The 26,199-nt window shown below is 45.2% G+C and overlaps 1 protein-coding gene and 1 long non-coding RNA gene across 2 annotated transcripts in view; both read right to left on the bottom strand.

The window, feature by feature from the left end:
* The window catches only part of GAS6 (growth arrest specific 6), a 52,022-nt gene that overhangs the window by 25,108 nt on the left and 715 nt on the right, over positions 1-26,199 (bottom strand). The window contains exons 2-4 of the mRNA XM_081198462.1: positions 25,611-25,783; positions 4,122-4,146; positions 3,485-3,547 (exon numbers count right to left, since the gene is read on the bottom strand). Coding sequence (XP_081054588.1) covers positions 3,485-3,547; positions 4,122-4,146; positions 25,611-25,783 — 261 coding nt within the window. The remainder of the gene's footprint in view (positions 1-3,484; positions 3,548-4,121; positions 4,147-25,610; positions 25,784-26,199) is intronic.
* On the bottom strand, positions 5,020-7,183 carry LOC308589495. The gene is made up of 3 exons (XR_014009322.1): positions 6,827-7,183; positions 5,860-6,576; positions 5,020-5,119 (listed from the first exon to the last, which is right to left on the bottom strand). It is a non-coding gene; the product is annotated as an uncharacterized lncRNA (long non-coding RNA).

The raw sequence follows: 26,199 nt of genomic DNA on the forward strand, positions 1-26,199 counted from the left end.
GTGACAGTTTCACCAGCGATATACTGCTGAGTGAAGCTGTCACCGCGGTCTGCCCCCACATACTGGTCCTGGGCAATATATCAATATACATCAATATACCAATATATCACCCAGGCCTAGTGCTAACCACACCTTGAAATACTATGAAAGAATATTGGACCCTAGTACCAGCAATGGAGAGTGGGGTGGGGTCATGTTGCTTTCCTGATCTCTGCTGCTGTTGTATATCACAATGGAAAGGCGGGAGGAGGAAGGCAACAGTGAGGTCAGTGCAGTGCAAACATGCCAGCACTCTAGCCAGCACATCTGCACTGCACTGACCTCACTGCCACCTCATTGTTTCCCATCTCAATATGAAGCAATGCCCTGAACTGCAGGACGGCTCATGGGAGCGTTTGGGTGCAGGGATACCAAAGAAGGATGCCAAAAACATCAGAGTGATCAAGTTCTAGTGCTAGGTGTAGACTTACAGCAAATCAGCCTGCCAAGTCTCCCAGCCTTTAGAAACACAGGACAGATACTACAGCAAGGAGATGGCTTGCCCGCACCCAAGCAAATGTTCATACATTCTTTATACACAAAGCAGCATGTATCACTTTGGCCAGGACTCCCCATCACTTCACCTGGCCTGATAAGAGCGTAGGTGGCAAAGAGAGCCACATCTTACAGATAGCTCTCCTTTCTGGGCTCAGAGCCCAGCACCCCCAAGCCCACAGATAAGGATAACATCAAAGCAAGCCAATTAGCTCATATCAAAGCAGGTGAATATAAGCATATATGACCTCATGGTTACAACTACTACCAGTTAATTGTGGGGTTATCTTGACTACCAAGATGGCACTAGCAGAGCTTCTGCAGCAGTTCACCATTGGCTCAATACAAGCAGCAATTGCGTCGGGCAAATGGCGCAGCCCCCACCATGCCATCTGCCTAGCATACAAATAATTTGTTGATTTCTTTCATCGCAATAGAAAAATAGAACCTAGTGTGTTCTATTTTTCCTTCCCATCTGAAGTATTAAGATGTATATATTTACAATGCTTGCCAACCTCTTCAATTAGAGCCAGGCACTCTGTCCCCCTAAGCATGTCACACTGTCTAGCAAAAAAAATTTACAGGTTGCAAAGATGGACAACAGTAGAAAACTGTGTCAGGAACCAAAAAGTCATATTGAAAAATACAACTTTCAAGTCATCTGGAACCAAAATGGCAACTAGGCATTACGTTTTGGTGACTGTAACCCTAGTTAAAGGAGCCATTTGGCACCTAGCTTATATATCTGAGTTTCTAACACTAACAAGGAGGTATGGTATGATTGTGATGGTATTTTTTTTAATGTAGAAGCTAACCACTTCTCATCACCTCCTCTTACTGTCCTCTCAGGCCCAAAAGCCCACCTGGCCACACATAGTCTGGTTTCAGGTCAGCATAACAGCCCAAGTCAACTCAGCTCTGCATCTGCCGTATTACTTATCTACACTCTCCCCCTGGGCCCAATCCATGGTGGTAGATGGCAGTGGCAATGAATGGAGGAAGAGCTGTCACTGCTACAGATACTAAATGGCGACCACAAAAAAACCTGCAGCTGGAACTTTGTAGCACAACCACACGACTGAGCACGGATAGCAGAGCAGTTCTAAAATCACTGCAAAAAGGGTTATTCTGCATTGAATAAAAATGGGTTTTGTAGGCAGCAATTGCTGAGATTTTGCATATTAATCCCAGAATTAAGTTACAGCCACATCTGTTAACTTTTAGGTGAATCTTTCACAATGTTAATGGGTTCTGATCTTGAAAGATAAAATGAAGCGTAAGCTGCAATGTCATTTAGTGAAAGACTCCCTACGTTTGACAGGATTACATGGCATGTTTAACCAGATTGTAATAAGACACTTAGGCTACAATTCTGTATATCAGGGGTAGAAAACTTGTGCCCTACAGGCTGGTTCTGGCCTCCCAATATCCACAGAAATTTGGCAATTTAATTTATTTATTTATTTGTATATTAACAACTTTATTTAAGTACATTGGGATTTTGCGTGTATGCCCTCCACTGTGATGCTGGAGGGCCCAGCAGCACTCCAATAATCAGAAGCCTCTCCCTCAATTTACCTTGCAGTGGTGCCTCAACTCCATCCAGTGTAATGCAAGGAAGTCAGTGAGTCCCTTCTTGTTTCTTAAGCCCCAAGAACTTCTTGCAATGGTGTTACACTGGATGGAGACTAGGCACCATTGCAAGGTAAGATGATATTTGAATCACTATGGACTCCATTCAGCAAAACAGTTCTGCTATAGTGCAAGCACTCTTGGCTGCACCATTGAACTTCCGCTTGTTGTCCTCCTCAGGTCCAATGCTAAACTGTGCTGAACTGAAAAATCAGAACTTAGAGGTTACCTAATAGTTCCTCATACTTGGACCACAGAAGAATGGGGGAAGGAGATGGAGAGAGGGGTTTTTTGGGGAGGTGGGAGGGAGGTTAGACTTATTCCTGTCACCTATGGCACAGTGTGGAATTTTGAAGCGCATGAACTTATCTTGACAGTCCCCATAGTAACCTCCCCAAAGAGACCTACACAGATAGGTCTCTTGATCCATTCTATCTATATACTACAAAGCAGCAAAACATGGTTTTATACCCAACTGTTATAGAAAGGTAAAAAAAAGGTAAAGGACCCCTGGATGGTTAAGTCCAGTAAAAGGCAACTATGGGATTGTGGCGCTCATCTCGCTTCAGGCCAAGGGAGCTGGTGTTTTTCCACAGACAGATTTCTGGGTCATGTGGCCAGCATGACTAAACCACTACTGGTGCAACAGAACACCGTGATGAGTGCCAAAGCGCATGGAAACACTGTTTACTTTCCCGCCACAGCGGCACCTATTTATCTACTTGCACTGGCATGCTTTCAAACTGCTAGGTTGGCAGAAGCTGGGACAGAGCAATGGGAGCTCACTCCGTCGTGGGGATTCGAACCGCCGACTTTCCAATCAGCAAGCCCAAGAGAGGCTCAGTGGTTTAGACCACAGCGCCACCCGCGTTATAGCAAAGCAAGCTGGCAAAAGTTGGTGCAGTGATTAGCATGCTGCGGAAATTTTTGTTCACTGGGTAATACTGGGCCAGCTGATCCTAGCCTATCTCACAAAGGGATCACATGCAGAGAAGAGCCGTCGTCGAATCCTGGCAGATCTTACACAAGTGATGAAGCTTGCTCCAGCAGATGATGCCATCACTAATGACAAAAAAGTACCAGAGCTTCACTCTTCCATGTTCCTTCTCCACTATATCATTGTCCACCATAACCATATTTTATTATGAAATCCAAATACTGGCAATATTTTATCCAATGGAGCAATGTAGAAGTCTGAAGGGAAGAATTATAAGGAGCACTGGGCAATATTCACATGGACTTCACTTGCTCTTCACCTAAGCCGACAACCAACAATACTGTATTCCTTTAGTAACATAGAAATATGAAAAATACTTACTATGCACACATGTGTGGAAATTTGGATTTCTTGTATATGGTGACCCATACCTCTTAATACATCCTGAAGAACAAAAACAAACATTATCGTTAAGCAAGTTGGCATATTAACTAACTTCTAATTTCCTGGTATTCTATGCAGCATGTCTGCTTGTTTGTTCTATTTAGACTACAACTGCCTTATTAGAAAAAACACAATTTAAATTCTATAAACGTTATTAATTTTGTCAAAATATATTGTTGCTTTGAAATGCAGATGTCGCAATGGTGCTAAAGTTTATTAGGACCTGTGATTAATCTAGTTTGGGAGGAGGGGAATCTGAAGAATTTACTCAAGACAGAATATAGTTTTCTGAAGATTCTAATGTTTACATGTTCCACACAAATTTAATAGGGTAATAGTCAGATTTTGAAGGGTCACAATTCTCAGAATAATAGCCTGTCATTATAACTGTATTACTTTGTAATTGTATGCAAATAAAATGTGCCTCTTTTTGAAAAAGAAGAATCAGCAACTTGATCTCTTTTAAGATAAAGAGATGTGCTCTGTTACATGGCACATTTTGGGGCAGATATTAACTGTGCCTAGAAAGTGACAACAAAATAGTACGAAGCAAAGGGTTATCACTGCAACTCACCCAAATATCCCGGGTAAAAATAATCCTGTTGGAAAGAGAGAAGGGGGAGGGGGAGCACATGATTATTATAGATTTGGTCTACAATTGAATTCATATTAAAATAAGCTCCTGACAGTTTGATAACTGAGCAATGTGGTCTTAATGGAGGTCATTAGGTATGTGCTTTGCAGCAGTTTTTTTTAGATCAGCAGAAGCAAGATTTTCCCAGAAGCCACCATTTCTTCTTGTTTCTCCAGAAGCTGCCTCAAACCACCTGATGGGCAGGTAGGCTGGCTGGTAACCTACCATTTTGGGTGGCTTACCCATTAGCAGATCTGCAGGCTCAGAGGGTTCCAGCTGCCCACTTGAAAACTGAGTCTTTCTCAGCAGCTCTTGCAAACTTGCTTCAAGAGCCAAATTCTCCTTCAGCACTTGAAGTGTAGCTCTCCCAAGCAGTGGTGTTGTGAAGAAAGAACAGGGAAAATACAGTTCCAGGTCTTTTTCCACAGAAGGAGTGAGGACATTTATTTTTGAGAGCACCACAGCAATATACCTGAGAGAGGAGCAACCCTCTTTGCCCTCATAACAACCCTATGGGGTAGGGTTCAACACCCTAACACTTTTGCACTTTTTATTCTACAATAGACAGCCTGTCCTAATGATTTGGGTATCATACTATGTGCTGCAGTGCTTCTCTTCAGTGGCAAGTATATATGTTTATATATAGATCTAGATCAGGCTTCCTCAACCTCGGCCCTCCAGATGTTTTTGGCCTACAACTCCCATGATCCCTAGCTAGCAGGACCAGTGGTCAGGGATGATGGGAATTGTAGTCCCAAAACATCTGGAGGGCTGAGGTTGAGGAAGCCTGATATAGATACACACACACACACACACACACACACACACACACAGAGCTGCCAGCATTCTGTTCACTTCTGTTGGGCACGGCTATGAGTTCGCCTTGGGAACATGGCTATGGGGACTGCCGCTATCTGCACTTAAAATTACAGTGCTGCCTCGCAAGACGAAATTAATTCGTTCTGCAAGTTTTTTCTTCTTGCGAGTTTTTCGTCTTGCGATGCACGGTTTCCCATAGGAATGCATTGAAAATCAATTAATGCGTTCCTATGGAAACCGCCTTCAGACCAGGTCCGGGGACAGTCTGTCCCCCGACCTCTTCTGAAGGCTGGGGGGGGGGGGCAAGGGCTTTTCTTCCCACCCCCAGCATTTTAAAAATGCTGGCGGGCGGCATTTTAAAATCGCCCGGGACAGCGGAGGACTTCTCCGCTGTCCGGGGCGATGTAAAAGCCCCTGGGAAGGCAGGCAGGGGGGACAAAGACTTTTGCCCCCCGCCCGCCTTCAGAAGAGGTCCTGGACCTCTTCTGAAGGCGGGCGGGGGGCGAAAGTCTTTGCTCCCCCCCCCGCCTGCCTTCAAAAGCCGTCCGCGATAGCGGGAAGCGCTTCCCTGCTATCCCGGACTGCTTTTAAAATGCTGGCGGTGGGGAGCAAAGCCTTTCGGCCCCCGCCGGCCTTCCTGGACCTCTTCTGAAGGCCGGAGGGGGGAAAAGGCTTTGCTCCCCACCACCAGCATTTAAAAGAGGTCCCCGGAGATTTCCCTATGGGCTTTCTTCTTGCGAATCAAGCCCATAGGGAAATTCGTCTTGCGAAGCGCCTCCAAAACAGAAAACCCTTTCGTCTTGCGGGTTTTCCGTCTTGCGAGGCATTCGTCTTGCGAGGTACCACTGTACCACTACACCACTGAGCCCCAGCTCCACAACACAAATCTACCAGATGGGGAAGGCACGATTTCAATTAAGAGGCAGAAACTCTCCCCGCCAACAAATCTGAACATCATAAGAAAAGTGAGCTCTTCTTTTTAAAAAGACAATTAAAAACCTTGCAACAAACAACCATACAAAAATACCAAGAAAACAATGGTAATAAAAAATCAGTTGCATAGAACAATGAATTTTAAGTGTTAGGCAGTGATGGTGGTGTATTCACAGAATCATGTAGCATTGGAAGGAACCATGAGAGGCATCTAGTCAAACCCCTGCAATGCTGGAATCTTTCATCCAACATGGGGCTCAAACCCCAACCCTAAGGTGCTCTACTGAATAGTTACACTATAAGGGCTGAAATTTTATTGCAGTCATTTCAAGCAGGTCTCTCCAAAGCCTTCCATGATCCCCCAATTGGATGTATGCAATAAAGCTATGCTATGTACCATAAAACAAGTCAAAGCTTGTTAGTTCTCTGGACCCTTTCAGTTTGTACAACAGCTCTTTAACTGAAGCAAGTGTCGAAACCCATTCACACCAGGTTTTTAGTGACAATCTTTTCAAATCCCTCCAAACACTTAGTAATTTCCAGTGTCTCCGTCACCAGGAGAAACGGTTCTTATTTTGCAAGTTCTCAATTATTCCCTCAAAGACACCCAATTAATCTACAGGTGAAACAACTACTACTACTACTGCCTGCCTATACAGTGGTACCTGGGGTTACAGACGCTTCAGGTTACATACACTTCAGGTTACAGACTCCGCTAACCCAGAAATAGTACCTCGGGTTAAGAACTTTGCTTCAGGATGAGAACAGAAATCGTGCTCCGGCGGTGCAGCAGCAGCAGGAGGCCCCATTAGCTAAAGTGGTGCTTCAGGTTAAGAACAGTTTCAGGTTGAGAACGGACCTCTGGAATGAATTAAGTTCTTAACCTGAGGTACCACTGTATCAAACTTTGGAGTGCAGCATCAAACATAGACTTCCAATCAAGGCTTGTAACACTATAAACTGTTCTCATGATATATTCCAGGAAAAGAGGCTGGTGCAAAAATCAGTGCACCTTAAGAGGAGCTGAGTCAAAGGTCAAGTAAGTAGCAACTGGCCTAGCTTTTAAAGGAATTTAAATCTGGAAACAGTTAATGCACCCTGACAGATACTTGAAGCTCATTTTAGCTTTCTCCTCTCATTTCCAATAGACGGGAGAGATTAAGAGGATGAGACCAAAATCGAAACAGTTGCAACAGCCATATGCAGTGCTTTTCCTAGTGTATGACACCAAAAGCAAACAAAATGATTGTAGAATCGGTTTGAAGGGACCTTGAGGGTCCCCGTGATGCAGGAATCCTGTCCACAGTCATCCTTGGGTGGGCTTGAACCACCAACCCTCTGGTTAACAGTAAGACACGCTGTCCCACTGCACCACAGAAATAAAATGATATGCTTGAGACTTTTAGCTCCCAGTGGATATTAAGCATCTGCTGTGGGGCATGAGGAGGAATTCAAGGAAGAGAATGGAAGATTTTTGCATAGATAAAAGCGCATGGTAGTTAGGAAGGAGTGATGAATAACAAACAAGAGTGCCAAAAGTGCAGTGTTGCACAAATGTAATAGTTCTACAGAGTTATGGAGGCTGGGGAGGGCTTTTAAGGCCAAGATAATGAAAGAATGCACCAAGATGCCCAGAACAAAATTCTGAACTATTGGTACTTATGTTTCTGATGCTTGAATATTTCTAATTTCGTTAAGCAGCTTAAACTTCCATCCACAGCCCATTTAATCCAGAACTGTTCTATGGGAGAGAGTCAAATGGGCTGCTCAGAAGGCATTCATCTGTGACTTTAAATATCTGCAAAGCCCAAAGAGTTTCGTTTACTCTTGAGAAAAACAAAAAACGAGAACAAAAGCTGAGCTGGAAATAGCCTTTTCCTGCACATGACATTTCTATTTATTCGGGCTTCCGAAACTCTGTAGATTGGTATTTCTGTTCAGCTTATACCAAAAGGATTAATCTGACAGGAAGAGCAAATTGCATCCTATAGAGGAAAAAGTCAGCTGAGGTTAAGGTGGCGGCATCATTCAGAAAACAAAGGTGAGCTTGCCCTATAGAGGCACCAGAATATTTTTTCTAATGTCTGGAATGAGAGCGTGCGCCAACATTTAGAAGAAATGCTATGACTTAAAACTTGAAAAGTATTATACATCTTTTTCTGGCCCAAGTCCTTAGAAGCAGTCACTTTAAATAGAACTCTATTTCCATCTTTGTACAGTGATGATCTCAAAATAACAAAAACAACAACTAATAGAATCACATTACAGTGGTACCTCGGGTTACAGACGCTTCAGGTTACAGACACTTCAGGTTACAGACTCCGCTAACCCAGAAATAGTACCTCGGGTTAAGAACTTTGCTTCAGGATGAGAACAGAAATCGCACAGGGGTGGCACAGCAGCAGTGGGAGGCCCCATCAGGTTAAGAACGGACCTCCAGAACGAATTAAGTTCTTAACCCGAGGTACCACTGTAATAAATATCAAACCACACTCTACATAAAACATGAAGACTGATTTTTAAAATGTTTTGAAAAAGGTGGCGCCTCCCAGCTTCAAACTCCTGATAAACAATCAGCTACATCAGGCTCATTTACCACAGCATGAGTTGCACAATTTTTATGGCTTGGGCACTGGTTTATGGCTTGGAGTTGCCCTGAAACTGAACCAGTTTCTGAAGACCAAAACCAGAAGTTAAGCACAGAAGCCTGTAACTAGTCTCCATTTTTAAAAAAATGAAAAGCAGCCTTAGAAGGTTGTGAGCATGACGGAGCAGATGGGGGTGTTTGCTGAACTCTTCTTCTGTCAGCTGTTTTCCCAGTCAAAATTGCTCTCCAATTTGCTTTCCTACTCTGGGGGTTGATAGAATGCAACTAAACAATTCTGTCACATCATGCTTCCTTGCAATTTACTGAAACACCCATTAATAATAAAAAAGCATTTGCTGGTCCAGTGTATAAAAGCCAGTTTTCTGGCATTTCTTCATCACACTGCAGTGTGACAAAAATTTACCAGTTCCTCAGTTCAGGTGAGATGTTTGCATCACCTGCAGTTGCTCATACATGAGTAGACTTAAACCTTTAGCCAATCCTAGGAGGTGAGCTGACATAGAGAGGGAGAGGGAAAGAAGTGGAAAAGAACTAGAGTTTTGCCCACCCAATGAAGTTGTTGTGCATTTAAATCATAATGCCATTTAGGGGGGCACTTCAGGATCCTTACTGTACTAATGAAAACTGTTCCGCCCATATTTGGACCTGGCTGAACTGCAGCCAAGTCCAAAACAGGGGTGTTCTGCTGTCATTGGGCAAATACGGTGGTGGGACTTGAGGTCTCAAATTTCAGTTGCATTCTGTGAAACACCAAAATTTGGTGCCCCCACCCCGATTCTCGTGCTCCATTATAAATAGTTGTGGCATCCCTTGTGGCGCCTCCGAGGCTCGGCACCCAATACTCCCTAAATACACCTCTGGCAAATGAACGACACGTTCCCATGTAGTAATACAGCTTCCTTGCACTATAGTTTGCTAATGTTCCATTAGACGCATTTCAGCATTCAAAGATAATCAGTGTAAAGTCATGGATCCACACAGGAACGTTTTAGTAAAATCCTCCAAGGAAATGCAATGCTAAAATCTTCAGGAGAATTTTTTTACCAGATTTGAAAGATTTATACCATTTAAATCAAAATAGTAACTGTTGTTAGGATGGCTAGACTTAGGTTGCATTTCCAATGATATTTATGTCTAGACGACTTAAGTTCACCAACATAAACCAAAGACATTTTATATTCTCTTAATCCTCCATTCCCTCACCACGATTACATTCTTTCCTCATTCTCTAATGTATTAATAAACATTTAGATAGCCATTTATATCTTTATATCTAAATATTTCCATTATTAGAAGTGGTCTCATTATTGTGGCTGCCAAACTTCCTTTGTAGAAAAGAAGAGTAACTGCTACTATATTTATCATTTGGTCAGCAGTGCATTATTAGGAACCCGCTACAAAAAATAATAACAAACTTTTAAAAAAAAACCTGCAAAAAATGCAGTTGCAATGCTTAGATGATCCTTGGCCAATGAAGTCTTGCTTGCACATTCAAGCAACATTTGCCACAACCATCACCACACCCCCATTGCCCTGAATCTCCCACATTGAATGGGACAGTATGAAGGGGGATTCCCAGCGCATTTGGATAAATGTACTACCTACAAGCCTCTGTACAATCAGGGAAGCCGGATATTGCTGGGTACCCAACAGTGTTCAGGGGAAGCCTCCTTCAAACCTTCCCTTCTCAAAGCATGAAGGTCCCCACCGGGAATGGAGTCATGAACATATACATCTTCGCTGCCTTCTTCGCGTATTCACTTTGGACACCTGAAGAGAGCTATAGTGGTCCTAAGATGAACCCAGCCAAAGTCAAGCATGCAAGCCCCATGGATTTCAATGTGAAACACTAAAGCATATCTTCAGCTTTCTCCTTTAATATCACGGCTTTAAAATGCTTCGTTTTGATTGGATCATGGCCACAGACATCTTACACACACAAAACACCGCCCAGTGAACAGGGTTTTTCCTCCACACGGTTTTTTTGTTACTGGGATCATCATTGCTTCCTTCCACTCTTGGAAGCAAGCACCCTCATTTACATGTACATGCGCCTCATTTGCCTCCCCCTCACTGGATTGCTACTAGACACTAATGCGTGAAATGCCTCTTACATGTACATGCGTGAAATGCATTTGCACTGGAACTGACAATAAAGGAATTCTGTTGGTGTTGGTAGATCTAGTAGCTCATTCACAAATTGAGTTATTACCAAGTTACTGCCTCATGCTAAACTATGGTTTAATAAGACATAAGCAAACCTAGCCTCTTCCCAGTTCTCCCTTGCCCTTTTTTCCTCCCAGGCAACCAGTACGAGGAGTCTGAATGTTTTTGGTTTTGTTGAACCATGGTTTGTTATATCATCCAGATCAATAAACTGTGGTTAATTTCGGAAAGCCAGAATCAAACCAGAGTTACTGGAACTGGTTTTGTGAAATAACCATAGTTAAGGTTAACCATAGTTCCAGTCCCAGACAACACACTAAACTGTGGTTAAAAAAAAAGGAGAAGCCAAAACTTCCAAACTCCTCCCATTGTAAGGGAATAGAAGAGGGAGTTTGTGTGAGCCCAGGAGGAGGATACACTCATTGTTATCACAATAAACTAGTGTGATTTCTTTTGTTCTGGTTGTTATTATGTATTTGTGTTTTGATCTTGTATTTTTATGTTGTGAACTGCCCTGAGATCTATGGATGAAGAGTGGTATACAATTTTAATAACAAACAGATTTGTGTGATGTCCAAACTTAGCCATATACAGTCATAACTCATGTTGCGTTAGGTTCATGTTGCATCTTTTCTGCTTGCAAATGTGGCAAACCCGGAATTGTATACTTCCAGGTTTTGACGCATGCGCAGAAGCACACGCACATAAGTTCTCTATCGCACTCCGTGCTTGCGCAGAAGTGCTGCTCTAGTTGTGGACTTTTCGGGGTGTGGATGGCACCCTGGAATGGATCGTGTCCACAACTAGAGGTACCACTGTACAGTGGTACCTTGGTTTACGAACTTAATCCATTCCTGAAGTCCATTCTTAAACCAAAGTATTTTTAAACCAAGGCATGCTTTCCCATAGAAGCGGGGGACTCAGTTTACAAATGGAACACACTCAACAGGAAGCGAAACATGGTCTTATTCCAATGCAAAGTTCACAAACCAAAACACCTACTTCTGGGTTTGCAGCGTTCTTAATCCAAGTTGTTTATAAACTAAGCTGTTCTTAAACCAAGGTACCACTGTACATGCAAGTGTGATCCAGGTCTTAGCTTACCACATTCATTTTTCTTGCCCTTTTAATTACAGTGGCTTGTTACCAACTAACTTCTACTCAGAGTAAACCCATCTGAAATTAATGGACACAAGTTAGATATGTCTATTAACTTCATCAAGTCCTCTCCAACTAGCACTGGATATAATCCAAAGAGAAATAATAGCAAAATCAAGTAAGTTGCTCAAAACCCCAGCCTTTTTTGTCCACTATTTTTGTTTTTTCACAAATCCTTGATAAAACTCAAAGTGTGTAGGGAGAACGATGATACCTCTCATAATTAAAACAAGGAATTACCGTATTTTTCGCACCATAGGGCGCACTTTTTCCCTCCTAAAAAGCAAGGGAAAATGTGTGTGCGTCCTATGGAACGAATGCAGGGGGGAGGCAGGCGGGAAAAGCCCCCAAGAGCCGCACACAAGCTCTGTGCGCTCTTGCGGGCTTTTCCACAGGAGGGAGAAGGGACTGACTGGCGGCATCAGACCCTTCTCCCACCTCCCAGAAAAGCCAGGAGAAGCCGCGATCTCTTTAAAGGGATTGCGCGGTTTCTGCGGGCTTTTGCGAGAGGTGAGGGAATCCCCTCACCTCCCAGAAAAGCCAGGAGAAGCCGTGCAGCCCTTTTAAAGTGCGCACGGCTTCTGCCGGTTTTGCGGGAGGTGGGGGAATCCCCCCACCTCCCAGGAAGCCAGGAGAAGCCGTGCAGCCCTTTTAAAGTGTGCGCGGCTTCTGCCGGTTTTGTGGGAGGTGGGGGAATCCCCCCACCTCCCAGGAAAGCCAGGAGAAGCCGTGCAGCCCTTTTAAAGTGCGCGCAGCTTCTGCCGGTTTTGCGGGAGGCGGGGGAATCCCCCCACTTCCCAGGAAAGCCAGGAGAAGCCGCGATCTCTTTAAAGGGGTTGCACGGCTTCTGCGGGCTTTTGGGAGAGGTGAGGGAATCCCCCCACCTCCCAGTAAAGCCAGGAAAGCCCTGCGCAACCCCTCCGCCAAGGAGAGGCTGCACAGATACATAGATAGATAGATAGATAAATTTATTGTCATTGTCCGTATATACACAGTATACACAACAACGAAAATCAAACACCCACCCAAAGACCGGGTTCACATATACATTTGCACGTATCTCCGACACTCTCATCCTATTCAAACATAATCTATAAAAACATAAAATCCAGAATATAACATGACCTATTAAGACATAACATAACCTAAAACCTAAAACATAACCTAAACCCTATCTCATTCCTTCCTACTCTCTGCTTGCTAAAGGGGAAGCCAAAACAGCGAGCGGAATCCATCCCGCTCGCTGCCTTGGCTTGATCCATATTAATAATAATAATAATAATAATAATAATAATAATAATAATAATTTATTTATACCCCGCCCATCTGGCTGGGCCTCCCCAGCCACTCTGGGCGGCTTCCATAAAAACCAAAAATACAATAAAATATCACACATTAAAAACTTCCCTGAACAGGGCTGCCTTAAGATGTTTCCTGAATGTCAGGTAGTTGTTTATCGTTTTGACATCTGCTGGAAGGGCGTTCCACAGGGCGGGCGCCACTACCGAGAAGGCCCTCTGCCTGGTTCCTTGTAGCTTTGCTTCTCGCAATGAGGGAACCGCCAGAAGGCCCTCGGCGCTGGACCTCAGCGTCCGGGCAGAATGATGGGGGTGGAGACGCTCCTTCAGGTATACTGGACCGAGGCCGTTTAGGGCTTTAAAGGTCAGCACCAACACTTTGAATTGTGCTCGGAAACGTACTGGGAGCCAATGCAGGTCTTTCAAGACCGGTGTTATATGGTCTCGGCGGCCGCTCCCAGTCACCAGTCTAGCTGCTGCATTCTGGATTAGTTGTAGTTTCCGAGTCACCTTCAAAGGTAGCCCCACGTAGAGTGCATTGCAGTAGTCCAAGCGGGAGATAACCAGAGCATGCACCACTCTGGCGAGACAGTCCGCAGGCAGATAGGGTCTCAGCCTACGTACCCGATGGAGCTGGTAAACAGCTGCCCTGGACACAGATTTGACCTGTGCCTCCATGGACAGCTGTGAGTCCAAAATGACTCCCAGGCTGCGCACCTGGTCCTTCAGGGGCAAAGTTACCCCATTCAGGACCAGGGAATCCTCCACACCTGCCCGCCTCCTGTCCCCCAAAAACAGTACTTCTGTCTTGTCAGGATTCAACCTCAATCTGTTAGCCGCCATCCATCCTCCAACCGCGTCCAGACACTCACACAGGACCTTCACCGCCTTCACTGGTTCTGATTTAAAAGAGAGGTAGAGCTGGGTATCATCCGCATACTGATGAACACCCAGCCCAAACCTCCTGATGATCTCTCCCAGCGGCCGCATGTAAATGTTGAAAAGCATGGGGGAGAGGACAGAACCCAGAGGCACCCCACAAGTGAGAGCCCAGGGGTCTGAACACTCATCCCCCACCACCACTTTCTGAACACGGCCCAGGAGGAAGGAGCGGAACCACTGTATAACAGTGCCCCCAGCTCCCAGCCCCTCAAGACGGTCCAGAAGGATGCTATGGTCGATGGTATCGAACGCCGCTGAGAGATCCAGCAGATCTAGGAAACAGCTCTCACCTTTGTCCCTAGCCCGCTGGAGATCATCAACCAGTGCGACCAAGGCAGTTTCAGTCCCATGATGAGGCCTGAATCCCGACTGGAAGGGATCCAAATGGTCCGCTTCTTCCAGGCGTGCCTGGAGTTGTTCGGCAACCGCTCGCTCAATCACCTTGCCCAGGAATGGAAGATTTGAGACTGGGCGATAGTTGGCCATCGTGGCTGCATCTAAAGATGGTTTTTTAAGAAGCGGTTTAATAACCGCCTCTTTCAGCGGGTCTGGGAAGGCTCCCTCACGGAGGGAAGCATTCACCACCCCACGAAGCCCATTGCCCAGTCCTTCCCGGCTAGCTTTTATAAGCCAGGATGGGCAAGGATCCAGGAGACAGGTGGTTGGTTTCACTCGTCCAAGCAGCCTGTCCACATCCTCGGAGGTAACAGATTGGAATTGATCCCACTCAACTTGACTAGACAGAGCTCTAGCACTCTCCCGCCCCGGCCCTGCTCCCACGGTGGAGTCTACTTCTTCCCGAATCTGAGCGATTTTATCTGCAAAAAACTTTGCAAAATCATTGCAGGAGAACATGTGGCCCGTACTGGGCCCCGATGTTGCAGGTGGTTCCGCTAAATTGTGAACCACCTGAAAAAGTCTCCTGCTGCTGTTTTCTGCAGATGCAATAGAGGCGGTGAAGAAATTCTTCTTCGCCGTCGCTATCGCCACTTGGTAGGCTTGACGTTGAGCTCTAACCTGTGTCCAGTCAGATTCGGAATGAGTTATCCGCCACCGGCGCTCTAGCCGTCTCAACGATTGTTTCATTGCCCTCAGATCCGTGGAAAACCACGGGGCTGTCCAGGCTCCATGCAATCGGAGAGGGCGCTTCGGAGCCAAACAGTCAATAGCCCTGGTTAACTCCACATTCCAGCGGGCCACCAGGGAATCAGCTGAAAGGCCATCAACATGGGATAAAGCATCCCCTACCACTCTCTGGAAACCATTTGGATCCATTAAGTGGCGGGGGCGGACCATCCGAATTGGTCCCACCTCCCTGCAGAGGGGATGGGTCGCAGAGAAGTCCAGTTGCACCAGGAAGTGATCTGACCATGGCACTTCTTTCATTTCGCTTTTACTTAGTGTCAGATCACCAACATCCATAGAGGTAAACACCAGGTCCAAGGCATGTCCACGGCTATGGGTTGGGCCAGACTTATTCAGGGACAGCCCCATGGAGGCCATGCTTTCCACGAAGTCCCGAGCGGCCCCTTGTAAGGTCGTGTCGGCATGGATGTTAAAATCCCCTAGGACGACCAAGCTAGGTGTCTCCAGGAGAACATCCGCCACGACCTGAAGCAGCTCGGGCAGGGAATCCTTGGTGCAGCGGGGAGGTCGGTACACCAGTAGGAATCCTGTACTGCCCCTATTGCCCAACTTCCAGAACATGCACTCAGAAAACTGGGTCTTCCCAATAGGACGCCTGGTGCAAACTAATGACTTCCTAAAAATCACTGCAACCCCCCCTCCCCGCCCACATGACCTGGGTTGCTGTGTGTAAGAGAAATCTGGTGGACAAGCAGCGGCAAGGACAGGCCCATCTGCTTCATCCAACCAAGTCTCTGTTACACATGCCAGGTCAAATCCTCCATCCATGATCAAGTCATGGATGGCAGTGGTCTTATGAATCATTGACCTGGCATTGCACAGCAGCACCTTCAGGTCATGTGGGTATCCCTTGCTGATTCTAGTATCCATCCGGTCAGGACCAGACCCGGAGGCAGGGATAGTCCTCAGACAACGACTAAACCTGCCTCCTCTGTAATGACATGGTCTGGTCTTAGCGTAACTCCTCCTCCTACCCGTGATCACCGAGATCGGTTGTCCCAGTGCATCCCCCCCTGTGGAACATGCCCCAGACATTTTGTGAGAGGCTGCACGGGGCTATGGATTCTTTAGCCCCACGCAGCCTCTCCCTCCCGGGAGAGGCTGCACGGGGCTAAAGGGGAACCCAAACAGCGAGCAGAATCCATCCCGCTCGCTGCCTTGGCTTGATCCATAGCTGCGCGCAACCCCTCCGCCAAGGAGAGGCTGCACGGGGCTAAAGGGGAAGCCAAAACAGTGAGTGGGATCCATCCCGCTCGCTGCCTTGGCTTGATCCATAGCTGCACGCAACCCCTCCGGCAGGGAGAGGTTGTGTGCAGCCTGTACCCTGCTCTTTGGGGCTGCGGGGGGGGGGAGATTTTTTTCCTTGAATTCCCCCCCTAAAAACTGGGTGCGCCCTATGGTCCGGTGCGCCCTATGGTGCGAAAAATACGGTACTTGACTAGAGCTGTCATGCCTTGTCTAGGCTGAAATTGCCTTTCCTGTTATGTAAAACTGCTTTATCCTAGGCGTTACAAGGCCTACAAATAAAGTAAAATAAAATAATACACAATACTGTAACTTATAATTCTGAGATCGGCCTTGTATCCTCTCCACTGAATAACAGATTTCTACCCTTCCTCCTCAAAGAGTGCTTTAAAGCATCTTATAAAATTTAAAACTAATATATAAAAGGATAAAACCATGCAAACAATTGCAGCATTACAATAAAAAGCAGTTAAAGATTAAACAGCAGTGAACATAAACAAGAAAAACCTATAAAAGCAGAACTTCTCCAAAGCTAGTTTGAAAATATTTGTCTTTCACTTTTTGTTCTGCTTCACCAAATGATGCCATGTTTATATGTGGCTCTCTATTCCTGGAATATTACCAGAGAGCTTCCCCCTTCCCATCTACCTACTCAGCAGCCTTTGGTATAGTGGAACAGGTCTCTCAACATGTGGCAAGCAGATTCTATACATGACTGACAATTCATGCTTATCTTTGATAGTCAGATTTTCAGTTTCACTGTCGGCATGTGCGTGTGTGTGTGTGTGTGTGCGCACACACACACAAAATCCAGAATTGGAAGCACATTCTTAATCCTGTCTGGTACTAAATGTTGTTCCTACTAATACTAGACATCTGTTCAAGAGAAAATGTAGTTGAGAATCACAGTGCCAAATATGCAATCACATCTAAAATGAACATAGAGCTGGTTGGCTGAGCTCGGAGGACCCTTGTTCGAATCGTATGCCTATTATAGCCTCAATTAGTGGGAATTCTGGACTCTGAATTAAGAGATCTAAGCTTAGGTTTCAATGAAATATGAAATCCTTTCTATGAGAGGGACTGTAGCTAAGTGGCAGCACACATGCTTTGCTCTTAAGTCTGGCCTGCTGTAAGGCAGCTTCCTATACAGTGGTACCTCGGGTTACATACGCTTCAGGTTACAGACTCCGCTAACCCAGAAATATTACCTCGGGTTAAGAACTTTGCTTCAGGATGAGAGCAGAAATCGTGCTCCGGTGGCGCAGCAGCGGCAGGAGGCCCCATTAGCTAAAGTGGTGCTTCAGGTTAAGAACAGTTTCAGGTTAGGTACGGACCTTCGGAACGAATTAAGTACTTAACCTGAGGTACCACTGTATTCCTAATTAGACAAACCACCATTTCCCCTCCCCCACACTACAATATGGGGTTGATAAAACTGTACTAATTTATGGGGGTTTTGTAACAGTTAAATCAAAAAGAACTTTCTGACAGTAAGAGCTGTTTGACAGTGGAATAGACTCCTACAAGTGGTGGTGGACTCTCCTTCCTTGGGAGGTTTTTAAGCAGAGGTTGGGTAGTCATCTGCCATGTATGATCTAGTAGAGATTCCTGCAATGCGGGAGGTTGGGCTAGTCCCCTCCCCAAAAAAAATCCCCAAAGCAGCAATCTTCATGGGGCATTTTCTCCATCCTCTTGATCGTTTTGGTTCCCTTTTCTGAAGCTTTTCCGACTCTATAATCTCTTTGAGATAAGGGAACCAGAAGTATTTCAACTATGGTTACTCCATAGGTTTCTATAATACCATTACAATACCATGAGTTTTATTTTCAGTTCCATCCCTAAGGATTCCTAGCATGCAATTTGCCTTTTTTACAATCTGCCATACACTGGGTCAACATCTATCTTCATCAATCTATCCACTACAACCCCACATTGGCCAACTTCAACATAAATTGACCCGGGACTTCCCAGCACTGGATAAAAATTGGGCATGATTCAACCAAAGTTAAGCCCTCTTAGGACAACATGTGTGTACATATTAGGAAGTCTCTCTAGACTGCCCTCATTTAAGCATTGCTTAATAACATCCCCACAGAAATCAACTAAATGTGAAGATCAGTTCACAATACAAACTACTAAAATGAACTGTAACTGCCATTGTGTAGCAGTCCTTGAGGAAAACAAGAAAGTGATCTGTAACCAACTCAAGCCAAGTTGAGAACGTTTTAAAAGACCTAATAGGTGTCCAACTGCCCTATACCTCATAATGGTTTGGCAATCAGGCAGCAGCACTAAGTGTGAGCCAGGTACTGATGCAATCACTCCTAAGAAATCTTCTAGTTTCTTCCCACAGACGCCTTCAGTTTTCACTCAGATGTTTGTTTAGGAAACATTTTTTTACGCTGAGGTCAGCCAAATTCCACGGCAGTTTCTGCTATTGAGCTTGTGTACCTGGCTGAACGCTAAAAGGTCAATTATTTCTTTCTCTGCACATTGTAACCACCACAAGCTTTTGTAGCACAATCTTCTCACTGAGAGTTCACTCTGCTCAGTAGAAAAAATCTGGAATATATTGTGTTCCTAGTAAATCTGAAAACATTCCATAACACTGCAACATACTTTCTTGTAAAGCTTTGTATCCCGTATGTTTTTTCTCAATTTCAACCTTAGTAATAACATCTAGCTTACTTGTTAATGTGTGCTCAAACACTTCTGTACCTTCTGACCCAGGTTCTGTTCTTTCTTTTTAAAGTGAGTGTCAACTGAAGTGAGGAAAAGCAGTTTTAAAAGAATTCCCAGCTGGCATTTTATACCTGTGAAATGCCACAGGTTAAGTTCTCCTTCAAGTCCTTTATGTTTGAGAGGATGTTAACTCTTAGGTTTATATCTCTGTAAGTGATGGGATTGCAAACCAGTACAATGATTTCAGAAAATGGTCTTTGAATAAGTTTCTTCTAACAGGACAGGTGATACAACCTGATCTGAGGCTCACTTTATTAAATATGTTAATAAAGGTAAAGGGACCCCTGACCATTAGGTCCAGTCGTGGCTGACTCTGGGGTTGCAGCGCTCACCTCGCTTTATTGGCCGAGGAAGCTGACATACAGTCAATGGCTAAGCTGCTTCTGGCAAACCAGAGCAGGACACAGAAACACCGTTTACCTTCCCGCCGGAGTGGTACCTATTTATCTACTTGCACTTTGACGTGCTTTCGAACTGCTAGGTTGGCAGGAGCAGGGACCGAGCAACGGTGGCTAACCCCGTTGCGGGGATTCGAACCGCCGATCTTCTGATCGGCAAGGCCTACGCTATGTGGTTTAACCCACAGCGCCACCCGCGCCCCAAATATGTTAATAGATGCCAACAATAATCTACTGTTTAAGGACCTACTAATCTTTTCCATGTCTGCAGCTAGGAATATGTTAGCACAATATTGGAAAACAGTTACTAACTTAACTCTAGAGGCATGGTGGGATGGACTATGGAACACAGCTCTTATGGAGAAATCAACAAAGTACTGTATCTTAGAGCACCAAGAATCATAGAATTGTAGAGTTGGAAGGGACCGCAAAAGTCATCTAGTCCAATCCGCTGCAATGCAGGAATCGTATGCCCAACGTGGGAATCGAACCCACAACCCTCATGTTCTACCAACTGAAACACAAATAAGATGCTGAAACTGCATGGTACATGTTTATTCAGGAAATGACAATGTTGTTCCTTTGCTACCAGCTACCAACAGCTCACTGGGACAATCTGTTAGAATAGAGTAGAAGACACTTAACTGATATACCTCGGGTTACATAAGCTTCAGGTTACATACACTTCAGGTTACAGACTCCGCTAAACCAAAAATAGTGCTTCAGGTTAAGAACTTTGCTTCAGGATGAGAACAGAAATCATGCTCCGGCGGCGTGGCGGCAGCAGGAGGCACTATTAGCTAAAGTGGTGCTTCAGGTTAAGAACAGTTTCAAGCTAAGAACGGACCTCTGGAACGAATTAAGTACTTAACCCGAGATACCACTGTAATAAACTCAAAACTATTACACAAACCTACTTAATGTCTGACTGCATCATTTATATTGTTTATGCATGGAATACTTCTTGGGGCTATATGGGTATTTGTTATATTTTCAGAAACTGAAAAATAAAGTTGTTGTTTTTTTAAATGTTTTTTCCCCTTTTCCTTTCTGCTACATCCAAATTATCTCTTGAAAATCCCTAATGACCTAGAAGCCTAATACTTGCTGTGCCAGCATAGAAATGCATAAACTGGGATATAACGGCTGCTGTGACAGCATGGCGTAAACAGGATTGACAATAAATATGTCGTGCTTTTTTCAAAACATTATTTAATCCCCATGATAAATTGTCATTCTCAAACAAACAAACCATCTCCCCTGCAGAGAAGTTATATCACACAAATCAATGTCCTTGCATCCCAGGACACATGTTAATTGCAGGGATGCATGACCAAATATCTTACATTTTTAATTTGTCAAGCAGAGAAAAGACTCCACAGCCATGTAGAGAAAGAGCCAGCAGTTTCTACTTCCAAATATGAAAAGTATTTGTTGTTTAGTCATTTAGTCATGTCCGACTCTTTGTGACCCCATGGACCAGAGCACGCCAGGCACTTCTGTCTTCCACTGCCTCCCGCAGTTTGGTCAGACTCATGCTGGTAGCTTCGAGAACACTATCCAACCATCTCGTCCTCTGTCATCCCCTTCTCCTTGTGCTCTCAATCTTTCCCAACATCAGGGTCTTTTCCAGGGAGTCTTCTCTTCTCATGAGGTGGCCAAAGTATTGGAGCCTCAGCTTCAGGATCTGTCCTTCCAGTGAGCACTCAGGGCTGATTTCCTTAAGAATGGATAGGTTTGATCTTCTTGCAGTCCATGAGACTTTCTCAAGAGTCTCCTCCTGAGAGTCCCATGGAGGAGCCTCTTGAGAGTCCCATGGACTGCAAGAAGATCAAACCTATGAAAAGTATTACAGCCAGAGAAAAATCTTGTGCACCCTAAGTATTTTTTTTTTAAGCTACAAAGCTACATCCGCAAAGTGCCAATAAGAGTTCTCCACCCTTTGCAAGTAGCCAACACAAAGGAACTCAATTTGGATGGGTCAAAGAGCCACTCTTCCGCGTCCAGTGTTATGGTCTAGATTCCCCCATCCCCACTTTCCTCTATGTAAACTAAGGTTACCAGACGTCCCTGTTTCCCGGGGACAGTCCCCAGATTTACAAATCAGTCCCCATACAAAATCCATTGAAGTTGAGAAGTGTCCCCGGATTCATTGAAAAAAATCTGGTAACCTTAATGTAAACGAGACATGAGTAATGTCACATCTAGCTTGCCCTGTAGGACCATTTAGAAGCACAGTCTCAAATACCTTTCGGGAGTATCAGTATCAAACTTTATTTCAGTCACAGACCAGCATACCTTTTGGGAAGAAGGTCCATACAGACAACTGCACAGGTCATGACTCTGAACAATAGAGCACAAACTGTTGCTTTGCTTTCACCTTTCTAATTCTAGCCTAACTCAAACATCAAATGACATGCAGCATTATGTATTTTTAGGAAAGGCTGGAATACATAAATGATTGACCTAAACAACAATTCTGATGTTCTTTTTCGGTGCTGTGCTATGATAGCATGTAAAACCTGCAAATTACATGATATTGACATAAAAGTTGTAAAGTGGCATTAATTCCTAGTAACATTCATAGGTGTGTTATAATTTATCTGCATTTATACAGCACATACTATTCAGGGAGTGAGGAAAGGGAGACAGATAGAGGTTTGCCTAATACTACCCAGTACAGTGGTACCTCGGGTTAAGAACTTAATTCATTCTGGAGACGGACCTGTTCTTAACCTGAAACTGTTCTTAACCTGAAGCACCACTTTAGCTAAAGGGGCCTCCCGCTGCCGCCGCACGATTTCTGTTCTCATCCTGAAGCAAAGTTCTTAACCCAAGGTACTATTTCTGGGTTAGTAGAGTCTGTAACCTGAAGCATCTGTAACCCAAGGTACCACTGTAGTTGATCACTGAGATAGCATTTGAACCAGAAGCATCCCCAGTTCAGAGCTCAGTCACTGCATTAGCTTTCATTCAATGCACTGAATGCTGAACTCCAAAAATACATCTCTACCTCTTTAAGCTCACTGCATTTCCATATTTGTAAGGGACTTTACCCACCATTCTCTTCTTCCCCCATAAGCTTAGGAGAATCCCACTTCCTCTCTCTCCTCCTTAGCCCCCTCTCCCAAAATTGTAAACCTAAGACTTCATGTGAGGGCAGGGCAACTCAGACCCAGCACCTATTACACACAGGCCTGCCCACCATTCTCCTAAAGAGGAGAAGCCTAGCATGGAAGACTTGTGTATAGTATGCAGATCTGAAAGGGCCACAAAGGGTAAACCACCCAAAAGGTATGCTGGAGAGTTTGCTAAAACAGTCACAGCAGATACAGCTGTTGTTAGTAACTCAGAGAAGGTTTGGGAACCTTCAAGCTTCCAAGAGGTTGAAAGTTTAACCTCAGAGGGTGCTGAGCCATGGTTAAATGCCATGAAGGCTGAACTTGATTCCTTAGAGAGGAACAAGACATGGGAACTACTTCCAGGAGTGTTTATAACACTCTTCCATTTTCGTCTACAGTAGTTGTGAGGGTGGGGGATGGGGAGGGGCCTCACAAGTAGAGTAGCCTAGGGCCTCTCTTCATCTAAATCCGGCCCTGCCTGCGGAGCTTATAGCCAGGGCTGCTGCAATAAATAGCTGCACAAGCCTTTGGGAGGCAGAGACATGAGAGGGCATCAAATAAAAGAAGGAAGGAAAGAGAGACAGAGGGCAGCGTTGCGCACGGCACACCTGACCATCATTCAAGGCACACTGGTTGAAAACCACTGGCTAAAGGCAAAACCACCAGGGATGGTGGTACCAAACACTTCGGCTTCCGCTGCAATGAAGAAGCCCCCATGAGCAATGCTCTTCTCTGCCAGTGGAGGCCAGGAGAGATGAATGCACCACATTCTATCCTCCACCCGAAGCCTTACCAATGCAGCTCAAGTGTGGCACTTAATATTTAAAAGTTAAGAATGTACAAGTATCAGTAAGTAATTTATGAGATCAACTCAGTGAGAACACAACCGTTAATGAGTTTACTCTGCAATGCTACCCAACTTAAAGGTAAACGGTAAAGGGACCCCTGACCATTAGGTCCAGTCGTGACCGACTCTGGGGTTGCGGCGCTCATTTCGCTTTATTGGCCGAAGGAGCCGGCGTTTGTCCGCAGACAGCTTCAGGGTCATGTGGCGAGCATGACTAAGCCGCTTCTGGCGAACCAGAGCAGCACACGGAAACGCCGTTTACCTTCCCGCTGGAGCGGTACCTATTTATCTACTTGCATTTTGATATGCTTTTGAACTTCTAGGTTGGCAGGAGCAGGGACCAAGCAACGGGAGCTCACCCCGCCGTGGGGATTCGAACCGCCGACCTTCGGATCGGCAAGTCCTGGGCTCTGTGGTTTAACCCACAGCGCCACCCGTGTCCCTGCTACCCAACTTATAAAGTCTTAATTGCACGCCATTAAAAAGGAAAATAATATCCCAGTCTATTTTTCTCTTTAAACAAAAACACCTTGATTTCACCTGGATCTTGGGTGTTGAAACCCCACAGTAAACACTTCTAGCAGAAGTTACTTGCTGCATTCCCCCCCCATTGTTTTGCAACTATTCTTCACGCTGCGATAGTTCCAAGTCTATTAAAAGTATACATGTCAAGACATGTTATGCCTTAAATACGAAACATTAACTACTCTAAGAGAAAACAGCCAAGTCCCTCCCATTCTCAGTACTTTTGACCTACATAACTCTTTCCCTACCCACTTGCATCAAATCATTAACGGGAAAGCACAGCCCTGTGCAAAATCACCAGTCAATTTCTTCTCCAGGAAATTTATTCCCTAAACTAATGCCAGATAATCCGAGCAATAAAAGAGCCTATTCAGAGCAGCACATCTGGAAGATGCGAGCAAATCAGGAAATCATTTTTAAGCAACCATTCAAACGCCATTCTATTTATGCAAAAATACTAGCCAATCTGAATACTACAAGCATAACACAAACCTATTGATGACCCATTTGAAACACACTTTATTTAAAATGCATTCTTTACACTTTTGAGAGTTTTAGAACTAAACAGCTGTAGACCTATAACCACATTGTTCTCACTAGGCAAACTACTTTAAAAAACATAAGGTCAATGACTGCTTACATTTACAGTGGTACCTTGAGTTAAGTACTTAATTCGTTCCGGAGGTCCATACTTAACCTGAAACTGTTCTTAACCTGAAGCACCACTTTAGCTAATGGGGCCTCCTGCTGCTGCTGCTGCCGGAGCACGATTTCTGTTCTCATCCTGAAGCAAAGTTCTTAACCCGAGGTAATATTTCTGGGTTAGCGGAGTCTGTAACCTGAAGCATATGTAACCGGAAGTGTATGTAACCTGAGGTACCACTGTACCTAGTAACAAACAAGTTTTCATCCAGAAAGGGGGGGGGGAGGGAGAATCCCAATCCAACAGAAGATTTTGATCACTCATCTAAATTGGAAAAATATGAAATGCTTCTTTTCAGGAGATTGCTTCAGCAAAATCCTTGGGGCTTACAAGCATTTTAAACACTTTAAGAGTCCAGGAGAGGTGGAAGAGTGAAGCAGAAAACCCAAGATATCCCAAAGGATTCTCATAAGTACTATGACAAGTTAAACAACTCTCTCCCCACCCCAGTAACACCCCCCCCAGAAGAAACTCGTATTAGCAGATTAATGCCAATTTAGTCCAATATAAACAGCGCCTCCCTGCTGCTTTCTTGGCCTAGAAATCCAAACGCAATCTTGTTAAGCGAAGTGCTGGTTACCCTGTGTGGTTTCAGTTATTTATCTAATGGCTCCTCCTCCAAACAACTTCCCCAGCTGTGCGAGCAGCTGGCGCCCTCGTTCCCCACTCCTGCAGCTTGCAGCAGGCCTGAACACTCAACTGCTCATTTAATTTTTTAAAAATAAATTAATTAAATTAGTTATCACCGGCACCTCTCTCCCTCTCCCCCCTTACCGTCTCAGGGTCGTTCTCAAACACCTCCCGGGCTTCCTCTTTGTTGCAGAGCTCCTCCACACACTCCCGCTCCAGATGGCCTTGCTTGGTCTCTTCGAAAATCTGGTAGGCTCGGCGGTGCCTCTGCCGAAGGAACTGCGAAGCCTCCTCCCGGGTTCTGTGGAGCAGCATAGCTGGGGCCCCGAAGGGAAGCAGGGAAAGGAGCCATTAGCATTGGAAACCCCCCCCCCCCGACGGTAACAAAAGAGCGGAGCGTGCAAAGCTGCGCGGGGGTGTGGGGAGGCGCGCGCGCTCGCGCTCGGGAAACAATGGCCCCGCCGCGCACTTTGCAGCCGGAGGAGTCTGTGAAACTGTCATGGGGGGGGGGGAGTCCCGCTCCGGCTTTCCCTGTCCCCTCAGCTCACAAGGGGCTAGACCAGCTCTTCCATTGACGTCCCTTTGCCTGCGTCCAGCAACCAAAACAATGCCCAGCAGCCGCCAGCGCGCCCAAAGCGGCGCCACCGAGATCCACCTCACCGGGCCATAAACAATGACATCCCTGCGCCCCTTTGCCCTCTTGAGCGCGCGCGCTCTCTCTCTCTCTCGCTCT

Source organism: Podarcis bocagei (genome assembly GCF_964188305.1).
Source record: "Podarcis bocagei genome assembly, chromosome: 6".
Lineage (NCBI taxonomy): Eukaryota > Metazoa > Chordata > Lepidosauria > Squamata > Lacertidae > Podarcis > Podarcis bocagei.